At 37.2% G+C, this 9,574-nt stretch overlaps 10 protein-coding genes across 10 annotated transcripts; 3 read left to right on the forward strand and 7 right to left on the reverse strand.

Moving 5' to 3' along the window:
- Positions 1 to 74: 74 nt before the first annotated feature.
- Positions 75 to 1,733, forward strand: HK407_12g18640 (kinesin; the record flags this gene model as incomplete). The annotated part of the gene is made up of 1 exon (XM_060421814.1): positions 75 to 1,733. The coding sequence occupies one exon, from the start codon at positions 75 to 77 to the stop codon at positions 1,731 to 1,733; it is 1,659 nt and encodes a 552-aa protein (XP_060276189.1).
- Positions 1,734 to 1,835: 102 nt separating this feature from the next.
- Positions 1,836 to 2,939, reverse strand: HK407_12g18650 (STE-like transcription factor; the record flags this gene model as incomplete). Its single annotated transcript, XM_060421815.1, has 1 exon — positions 1,836 to 2,939. The coding sequence occupies one exon, from the start codon at positions 2,937 to 2,939 to the stop codon at positions 1,836 to 1,838; it is 1,104 nt and encodes a 367-aa protein (XP_060276190.1).
- A 403-nt stretch (positions 2,940 to 3,342) lies between these two features.
- Positions 3,343 to 3,783, forward strand: HK407_12g18660 (uncharacterized protein; the record flags this gene model as incomplete). Its single annotated transcript, XM_060421816.1, has 1 exon — positions 3,343 to 3,783. The coding sequence occupies one exon, from the start codon at positions 3,343 to 3,345 to the stop codon at positions 3,781 to 3,783; it is 441 nt and encodes a 146-aa protein (XP_060276191.1).
- A 153-nt stretch (positions 3,784 to 3,936) lies between these two features.
- HK407_12g18670 (uncharacterized protein) lies at positions 3,937 to 4,641 on the reverse strand (the record flags this gene model as incomplete). Its single annotated transcript, XM_060421817.1, has 1 exon — positions 3,937 to 4,641. One exon carries the CDS (start codon positions 4,639 to 4,641, stop codon positions 3,937 to 3,939), a length of 705 nt encoding a protein of 234 aa, XP_060276192.1.
- Positions 4,642 to 4,704: 63 nt separating this feature from the next.
- On the reverse strand, positions 4,705 to 4,896 carry HK407_12g18680 (uncharacterized protein; the record flags this gene model as incomplete). The annotated part of the gene is made up of 1 exon (XM_060421818.1): positions 4,705 to 4,896. The coding sequence occupies one exon, from the start codon at positions 4,894 to 4,896 to the stop codon at positions 4,705 to 4,707; it is 192 nt and encodes a 63-aa protein (XP_060276193.1).
- A 143-nt stretch (positions 4,897 to 5,039) lies between these two features.
- On the forward strand, positions 5,040 to 5,903 carry HK407_12g18690 (uncharacterized protein; the record flags this gene model as incomplete). Its single annotated transcript, XM_060421819.1, has 1 exon — positions 5,040 to 5,903. One exon carries the CDS (start codon positions 5,040 to 5,042, stop codon positions 5,901 to 5,903), a length of 864 nt encoding a protein of 287 aa, XP_060276194.1.
- A 39-nt stretch (positions 5,904 to 5,942) lies between these two features.
- Positions 5,943 to 6,311, reverse strand: HK407_12g18700 (uncharacterized protein; the record flags this gene model as incomplete). The annotated part of the gene is made up of 1 exon (XM_060421820.1): positions 5,943 to 6,311. One exon carries the CDS (start codon positions 6,309 to 6,311, stop codon positions 5,943 to 5,945), a length of 369 nt encoding a protein of 122 aa, XP_060276195.1.
- A 102-nt stretch (positions 6,312 to 6,413) lies between these two features.
- HK407_12g18710 (uncharacterized protein) lies at positions 6,414 to 6,662 on the reverse strand (the record flags this gene model as incomplete). Its single annotated transcript, XM_060421821.1, has 1 exon — positions 6,414 to 6,662. One exon carries the CDS (start codon positions 6,660 to 6,662, stop codon positions 6,414 to 6,416), a length of 249 nt encoding a protein of 82 aa, XP_060276196.1.
- Positions 6,663 to 6,728: 66 nt separating this feature from the next.
- On the reverse strand, positions 6,729 to 6,941 carry HK407_12g18720 (uncharacterized protein; the record flags this gene model as incomplete). Its single annotated transcript, XM_060421822.1, has 1 exon — positions 6,729 to 6,941. The coding sequence occupies one exon, from the start codon at positions 6,939 to 6,941 to the stop codon at positions 6,729 to 6,731; it is 213 nt and encodes a 70-aa protein (XP_060276197.1).
- Positions 6,942 to 7,395: 454 nt separating this feature from the next.
- HK407_12g18730 (uncharacterized protein) lies at positions 7,396 to 9,495 on the reverse strand (the record flags this gene model as incomplete). The annotated part of the gene is made up of 1 exon (XM_060421823.1): positions 7,396 to 9,495. One exon carries the CDS (start codon positions 9,493 to 9,495, stop codon positions 7,396 to 7,398), a length of 2,100 nt encoding a protein of 699 aa, XP_060276198.1.
- Between the last annotated feature and the right edge of the window lie 79 nt (positions 9,496 to 9,574).

Below are 9,574 nucleotides of genomic sequence, written 5' to 3' on the forward strand. Positions count from 1 at the left end.
GCTTACTGTAATATGGCATTGTCAAGAGCCTGAGCGTATGATATTTGTTTTTCAGCACCCTCAAAACTTAAGAAATGGATAAGGCACCTATTGAGGCATATATAAGGATAAAACCTGGAGGAAGAGAGCTAAGATACACCAAAACATCTGTGGTTGCTGATAGGGAAGGCGGGGATGCGGTTGAGTATGAGTTTGATGGGGTTATTGGGCCTGAGGCCACACAGTTGCAGGTGTTTGAGACGTTCAGGTCTGTTGTTCCTAGGCTTATGGAGGGATATAACCAAACAATATTTTGCTATGGCAGCACTGGGGCAGGAAAGACGCACACAATGGTTGGCAATAAGGAGTGTCGTGGATTAATGTTTAATTTGGCGCAGGAGATTCTGGAGCACGGCTTTTTTTTTGCCTCTTACATGGAAATATACAATGAAAAGATATATGATTTGCTAGAGCCAAAGGAGCTAGTTTTGAGGGAGTGCAATAAGCTCATAGTTGTGCCCAATCTTTTTCTCAAAAGAATTGAAAGCATGAGTGAGTTTGAGAGTGTTCTGAAGCAAGGGATAAAAAACAGGACAACTGCAGAGACGAAATTGAATAAGAGCAGCAGTAGAAGTCATGGGATATTAAGGATATGTGTTGGGGATAGCAAGCTGAATCTTATTGACCTTGCAGGATCTGAAAACAATAGAAAGACAGGCAATGAGGGAATCAGACTTACCGAATCGAACAGCATCAATAGAAGTCTTTTTGTTCTTGGAAATGTAGTGAATGCCATTCTGAAAAAGGAAAGCAGAGTGCCCTATAGAGACAGCAAGCTTACAAGACTATTACAGGATTCTCTTGGAGGAAGAAGCCTATGCTACATCATTGCAAATGTGATTGACGATCAGTTGAATATAAGCGATTCTATCAATACGCTGTGCTTTGCATCGAAGTCAAGGAAAATTGTTAACGGTGGAATTGTTTGCAACAATGGAGCGCACGAAGATAATTTTGCCGATGTAGTGGGCAGAGAGAATTGCTTAAGAAAGCCGCTGTCTGTAAAGACAAATACAAGGTTTAACATGAGCAGAGTCGATGGATGCAAGAAGAATGGAGGAATGGCAAGCGAATGCAAGGCTGTGCATCCAAAAAAATGCATATTATTGGATGCTGGCAAGGAGAAGATTATGACGGCTGAAAAAGCTCTATTTTCTTTGAAAAAGCAAGATTACAGTGGCAATATAACCGTAATCGAAGATAAGGTCCGTAATGTTAGATGCTCTAGCAAAAGAACAAGGGGAAACGACAGCGGATCGTTGATTTTAAGGTCGTTTATTGATAAGCCAGGGATTCTATTGTCGCCAAGAACAAAGGAAAAGAGCTACAAGGCGTTTTTGAAAAGAGCGAGCGATTTTGAATCTGCACATAAGTATAGATTGGCTTTGGAAGACTACAGAACAATACAGAAGTTTAGCGACAATGAGTTTGTTAGGCAAAAAATAGAAAGCATTGGCACATTGTTTAAGAAGCCTAAGAGAAAGATTGAATTGACGAAAGAAGATGTATTAGCGATTCTCAACAAAGGAAATTTCTTTGATATAAAGAAGTTGCCGAAGGTCGGAGACAAACGAGCGCAAGCTATCGTTGATTTTGTGAACGAAGGAAATCTCTTTGAGACAGTTGCTGATCTAAAGCTTTTGTTTAGTACAAAGGTTGTTGATTCTATTCTGCTTTCTATATCAAACAGATGACTATGGGGAGCTACTCAACAGCACATGTTTGCAAGCAATACTAACAGATGGTGTTGATGCATCATAGCTGAGACAGTTATGAAAATGTATGTTTAAGTTATTCTACTTCTGCGGTGTCCCCTTTGCATTTGGAATTAACAAAACACCGTCATGGGAAATTCTCTGGCTAGCACTATCATTTTTCAAGCTGCTGGAATGCTCACTATCATTTGCTCTATCATTGATGAAATCAAAATCTTCAAGAGAAGGAAACTCATCAATCATCCTATTTGAGAACAGCGAGGATCCGGCGTTTATGCTCTGTGGATGCAGGTTGTTTATAGAAACTGCCTTTGGATTTTCAATGGCTGGATTGTTGAATAAATCATTACAAAACAGGCTTTCTAATCTATGCGAGCCATAGTCAAGTTTCTGATCGTTTGGTAAAAACAGCTTGTCCTTAATGCTGAAGTCGTTGTATGCATATTGATTTAAAAATCCGTTTCTTTGGATATCTTCAAATTGTTTTTCGTACATACTGGACGGGGCTTTTGGATTGATTGAATGATTTGGTGCCTTGTATGTCTGCTGCTCAAAAAGCAGGTCTGATGACTCTGTTTTGCCATATCCCATGCTCATAGGCATTACTCTACTTTCCATGTTTCTTAAATATGCAGAGTCTATGTCTATTCCAACTCTTTTGCTGTTCTGCCTTGTGTGGCTTCCAAATCCATTTACTCCGTGAGGAAGCATGCTATTCCTTTTGAGATTGTTGATATATTTGTTATATGTAAATAAATTTGTCTCCCTCCTGAGATCCCTTTCAAGAGCATCGCAGAACAATGCATCGTGTGGAACACTATACCAATAGAACACCTTTTGCTTCTTCTGAGTCCTGATGCATCCGTTTTTGTAAAGAAATTCAAGAAATTCACTCCTGGGCCCTTCAAGCGTGGCGTCGATTCCTGGCTTCAAGTTCCTCAGGTCTGAGAACACGCCCTCCTCAAACTTCTTGAGGCTGGCCAGGCCTCTCCCAGCATTCTGGAATCTCCAAACAAGTATCTTGACTATATCTGTTCCTGTGACAAAAAAGTGCATATTCCACAACACACAGTGTATGTAGTCTCCGTTTTTCAACTGAAATTTCTTGATTCTTTCCCCATCACGAAACTCCTTTGGGGCATTTGCTAGAAAATCAAACAATTCTTTATCGCTCTGGGCATTCATCTTTATTTATTTATGTACTGCTTTGTTTTTATATTCTACCCGCAAAACAAACGATTATTTACTGTGTTTCATATCATGTACATCTACATGTAAATGTATTTTGTATTTTCTGTCTGTCTGTCTGGCTTGCTTACATCTACATCTACAATTACTTAACTGCTAATGATTTTCAGTCATACTATAAAGAAAGATGCTATAGCTACTATATACACCCCTGGCATATGAATCTTGTGCACGCCTGTTATGGAAATTGGCATATGCAAGGCCTAGTTGAGCATCAGCACTCCTTTCACCTTATCTATCTGTTGACCAATAAAAGTTCTGCAAATGAGGGGGATGATTAATATTGAAAATTCCAAAGACGGAGGATATGATCTTGCATATGTTGTTTTTGTTAATCTCAATGCACAATGTGAAAGTACACGCATTTCAGAACCCGATCGATTCAAAGTTCAAAAATGCCGAGTTTATTTTGAATTCCGCTGTTGATACTGATAGTACGCTGAAACGGCTGGCTCCGATGTGTAGAGAAATGTTGAGCTTTTACGATAGCATTAACAGTGATGGTTCATATGACGATTGGGTAGAAACAGAGGATGCTAGAGACGAAAATGTACTTAGAGCAAAGAGTTTAAAAGCGATTGTTGAATGGCTTGCATATATGATAGAGCTGTCAACTACATCTCAAGTGAATGTGATGGATGTTATAGAAAAGTGTAGGCTATTATCGAATGAGATATCTTCAAAAGTTAAACAACAGTGTGATGATCTAAAAGAGCTGGCAAACAAGGCTGCACAAGTAGTTGATGAAATGGAAACACTTAAATTTGTTACGGCAGTTTAGTTTAGTTGATTTAAACGTTTTTTTGATGGTTTGTGTAGATCGTGAATAAATACATTGTTTAATGCATTATTTTCTTTGGTGATAAAAAGCAGATCAGCAGACAGACTGTGTAACCTATTTAAGACTTCAAAAAATACAAATAATTATATGAATTTATTGAATAGATTTGGTGTGCGTATGTTCCACAACCAATGCTTTGATGATTTTTGCCAGCTCATCGTGCATTAAATGGCAATTTCGTTCAGAAATACATCCCATGAGTCTTCCACTGCTGTCAATAATAACATGAAGTAGCCCAAGCGATGCCTTTTCTTCGATAATTGTTGGATCTTTTACAAAAACACCGTTTTCAAATAGGGCAACAGTTGTTGGTAATGCAATATCGATTGTCTCTTTCTCACCTTTCTTGAGATCTTCTATAACAGGAACACAAATATTTCTTAGTATACTATTCAATCCAATGAAAAAAAGGTCATACACGTTCCCATTATTCCTTACCACCCTTAGCTCTATTCTTATTCCAAGTTTGTATGATGAAAGAAATTCCTCAATGCGTGTGCTAATAATGCTTGGAATTTCCATTCCAAACGATTCAACCCGAGATTCAGATAAGTCAGATGCTTTTGTACACGGACGAATCCCCAATGCCAGCAGTGTCTCTACTGTTTCTTTGAATTGGATAGAAACCTCAATTTCAGTAGATCCGCGCTTGAGCCTAATGCTTCCGTCGCTTTGTGATATTTCCGATGGTATTATCTCAACAGCTCGATGCTCGTTTCTACTTCTGCCATCAATTCTAGTACCTGATGCAACTACCATCCTAGTAAACGCTAGTTCATCGTTGCTGACCAATTCCATGGGCTTTGTGAATATATACAAACAAATACAATGAACTCTAGAAGATATTTATTGATATGCGGTTTACTTATTTTTGCTTCGTAGCCTGGACTCGGGCTTGTCGAACGCTTTTCGCTCTCTTCTTTTTATTGTCTGGTTGTCGTTCTTATTTGTTTTACCGAACATTTTTGGAAGTGTCCTAACAATTGCAATCACTATTACAACCACAAGAAGAGCTATCAAGAGTGTATGGAGGTGTTTTATAAATTCAAGCATCTTTGATGGTATACCGGGTTCCATGACACTCCTTTGCTCTAAATTCATTTTGTATATGGTATAGATTTTATAAATGCTGATTGGTCTACCCAGTAGATACTTACCATCTATATGCGTTTATTTGCCATTTACTTGCCCTGAAAATGGAGCAATTCAACAAAATTGCTATCGAATGCATATCATTATTCAAGAAAAACCTGCTATTTGAATACCAATCCAATAAGCAACTTGCAAATGCATTTCAAGCAATACAGCAATCTATTGTAGAAAGTAAGGTGCGCATGTGTAATAGTAGCATATTAAACCCAGCATTAAAGCTTGGAAAAGCCATGAACGGCCTAATGAATATTTCTGATGCTTGCATCCTGATCGGCTTTGATATTTGCAATCCTCTCAGGTATAATATTATTAGACTCCCCAATAGCCAGACAGACCTTCAGAAAAAGCTAGACGAGCTATTTACAATTCCACAATATTACGGAGGGCTTCGGCATCACAAGTACACAATAAGCAAATACAGCATAAATGATTGTTACAAGCAGAAACTTCCGATTGTTTATATTGCAAGTATCGGAAAATCATTCTCCAATCTTATTTCAAGATCTGTATCTTTCATAAAGCGAATATTTAGTATAGACCCGAACATTTTTGAAATCGAGGAATGTATAATACCTAAGGTATTCACATCTATATCATCCAGAAGTCTTTTATCCGAGCTTTGTACAGAAAATGGATGCATTGATCTAGAAAATATCGTAAAAGAAATTACCAAAGACCATCCTGAGCTTATGTCAATCAAAACCACAGACATTAGAAGAACAGAGACTACTCAGATATCTTCAAACTCATTCAGTTCACAATTTGAAGTTGAATTTGAAACAGTAAATAAGCTAAACAATCAATTAACAAAACACATTCTCCTTGCTCAGGCAAATTTTATCCCAGCGAGTAAGGACACAGGCTTCAAATGGACTTTTGCAGGACTTGTATGGGCCAAGCTGAATTAGAACAGCATATTAAATATAATACAAACTTAGACAACAATTTTATTCGCTGTAGCTATATATAACTTTCGGGAACTTTCTTACCTTGCATCTTTCCCTTCTAGTTATCCTCTTAGCTTGTTGTTTTGTCAGAAGTCGTCGCTTAGCTCTGTTGAGCTTTGGTCGAAGCTGCTTCGGAAGTTTGTTAATAGGTGTTCCCTTGTACTTCTCAACCATTTCCGTTAGAATCTTCTCGGTCCTCACGGTCAAAACCAGAGCTAAATTCTTCTTGGTCATTCTAATACTATCATCACTGATCTCTTCAGTAACCTTTTTCTGCCTAAGAAGAGCCAGCTTCCCTTTTATTTCAGAAACCATCTCCTCAAGGCTTGAGACACTCAACTGCCTCAGATTCTCAATCTCAAGCTTCATTGGGGTTCACAAATACGAAAAAATTTCAATTCCTACGCATAGCATTTATTACACACGACATATAAAAGCATCCCCAAAGCAATTGCAGACTAAGACTACTCACTAATCATAGCATTTTATTTCTGGAACTAGCTCATTAACTTCTGATCGGCATTTCCCTATAGAAAGAATATCTTCTCCTCTCAAAAGCATGATGGACTCTTCAGAATTCTCACTATATGGCAACGAAACAACAATGCTTATATGCTCATCAAATCCTTCCAGTACACCAGAATACACTTCTCCATCTTTCATTCTAATTTCCACCATCTCTTTCAAAAACATCTTCAAAATGTAAAATGGATCAAGCATCAATAATAAAAGGGATATGCACGACTCTTAAATCATATAGTGAGCTTCCAGTACTATTTGAAAATGTTATTTTCCTCTGAATGAACGCTCAACTAATTCGTCAATCAGCTTCATAAAACTTAGACCTTTAGCATCATATAATCCATCTGCAATTGTAAATGCTTTGACTTTGATGCATATTAACAATGAGTATACTAAAAGTAGGCACTGCAAAATTAAAGTAAAAACTTTACGATTTGTTGTTTCCATACACTTTATAAAGTAAATCTTCAATTTCATTCTTAAATTTTATTATGCTGCTGTTTAATTCAAATGTTCGTATCCATCTCTAAATGGATCAGTTAGCAGAATAGCTCAAAAAATAGCTATTGTATCTATTGCTAGCTTCAATCTTAGGTTGTTTACATCATTCTGATCCTTTTGTATCATCTTAGTATACATGTATGTGTACTATCAAATCGGTTAGTGAAGAAGACCTTCATAGCCTTCTAATATACATGAACATTCGGCTCGTTTTTATTTGCTTTTTTATTTTTATTTTTGCTTTTCTTCTTCTTATTCATCTACGTGCAAAGGCGTAAACAACTAATAAAATAATACTAAGTATTTCAATTACTCGTTTATTATTAAATCAATACCTGCCTTGTGACATCTACTTTATTACTTCACATTGTGATTACTACAACATCTCATCGTTATTTTAATTCTATCCCATCACTGCTATCTTTTATTACTAGTGCAGCATTTCATTATTCACCTGACTACTCATCCTCTGAATCACCCATCCTGTCATTGTCATTACACACGTGCTCAGCACAACAATCACACTCCTCGTTATTCCACTTGCATCATTACTCTCATCTGTTCCATCACTCTTAGCATTTTTAATCTTACTGTTAATAACTGCTACTACACTCCTTATTGCCATCGCCGCACTCATCACCACTATCAACGCATTAATCACTCTCACTTCCACACACTCATTCACATTCACTCCCCCATACACATCCATCAATACTCTCATCAGCGCCATCACTACACTTCCTCCTATCATTAATCTATCATACCACACAGGCTTATTTGCACAATTCACATATGCAATCACACTCAGCATCATTACTATCGTCACTGCTGCCATCAAAATCCTACTAATCACTGCTTCATCACTCATTGCATTCCCATTATTCAATGCATCCTTTATGCTCATTCCTGTAAACACTGTCTCAATCACTATCACCGCTACCGCTATTACTATTACTATTGTCGCTATCCCTAGCCTCCTTCTCTTCTGTTCTTGTGCTTTTTTGATCGCACAATTAATTTTATTAACTAGTTGTGTATTACTAATTGCCCCCAGTATATTGTTCTGCTCATCCTTCGGTTTATGTATCAACTCATTAACAATATTCTTATTGATCACAAGCTTATCTAACACAATTTGCATCTTACGATTGATAATATCATCTGAAACAATAATATTGAACAATCTACTGAGCTTATCAATATCATCAGCTTTACCCAATATCCTTGCAATTAATGTTGGCTTATGTTTAATATCAGAAATCACGCTTTTCAAGTCATTATAATTATGAATGCTCAGCAATATATCCGCTACATACTTATCCCCATGCTCTGTTGATATCCGGGTAATCATATCTGTTACCCAGTTCTTGTATTTAATACCAAGCAACATATATGCTACTTCCTTATACTCAACCGATGCTTCTTTCAGTACATCCATTAGCTTATTAAATGTATCTGTATTATAATATGGCAAACCTTCTTTTTCATTAATAATATCATTCAGCAATTCTTTCCTGCGTTCATCCTCAATTGCATCAAATATCATTCGCACATCCTTCATCCTTCCTTCTTTAACCTTAATTCTATAATTATTCTTAGTGCCAACATAGATCAAGGCATCAATTTCGTGTTTATGACCCAGCTGCTTCAGCACCTTATTTCTTTCGTCGTCACTCATAGGCAGCAGCAAGTTAGACACACTGTCAACTCCATACACTTGCCATACTTTGTTTATTCTCTGTTGCACATCGAGATCTGCTGTATTTTTATCAGTAGACCTAGACTTACGCATAGCCTCCGAATTGCTTAGATCAATCAAAAACGATTTCTTTTCATTAGCATCCATGATTACATGCACTATCCTTTGCATTACTTCATCATTAAGATGCTTAAACAGCATCACAGTCATACTACGCCCATTATTATTAAACCTCATATTCAGCTCATTTATATCATCAGCCTTTATCTTATTTAATTCTTCTGCAAGCTTTATATCTTTCATCATATTATCTATTGCATCTTTATCCTGCCCTCTCATGCATTTCAGCATCTCGGTTGAGGCTGGATCATGTTGCATAAAATAGCTCAGTATTTCTGCTGCTTCATGACTTTCTACCAGCCCTGGCTTGTCTGATGCACTAGGCACTCCGCAGAGCACAACACTAGTTGTATCATGCTTAAGGCGAGAGAGAATCTCTTCATTCATCAGCATTCCTTTCTGCTTAAGCACTTCCATCATATAGTATACAATCTCCTTGTCCTTAATATTATTCACTGTTTCTGCCAATACTTCTTCTTCCATACACATTACACATAATTGCACTACAACACGTGCCATTTCCTTATTAATAATCGCATTCAGCACATACACTAGCAACTTATTTTTTTCTTTCTCCATAAGTGGCACCAATGCTTCTATTATTACTTTTATAGATAGATCCTCATCCATAGTTCCATTTAGTACCGCCAATACCACTGGAACGACATCCTTAGCATCATCAGCGGATCCAAAATAGCCAAGCAGTTCCATCACGTTACTGATAATCTCATGTTTTTTCTCACTACCACTTTCTTTTTCAAGTATGCTTTTCAAAAACTCCGCAGTTATC

Source organism: Ordospora pajunii (genome assembly GCF_021821965.1).
Source record: "Ordospora pajunii strain FI-F-10 chromosome Unknown Cg_12A, whole genome shotgun sequence".
Lineage (NCBI taxonomy): Eukaryota > Fungi > Microsporidia > Ordosporidae > Ordospora > Ordospora pajunii.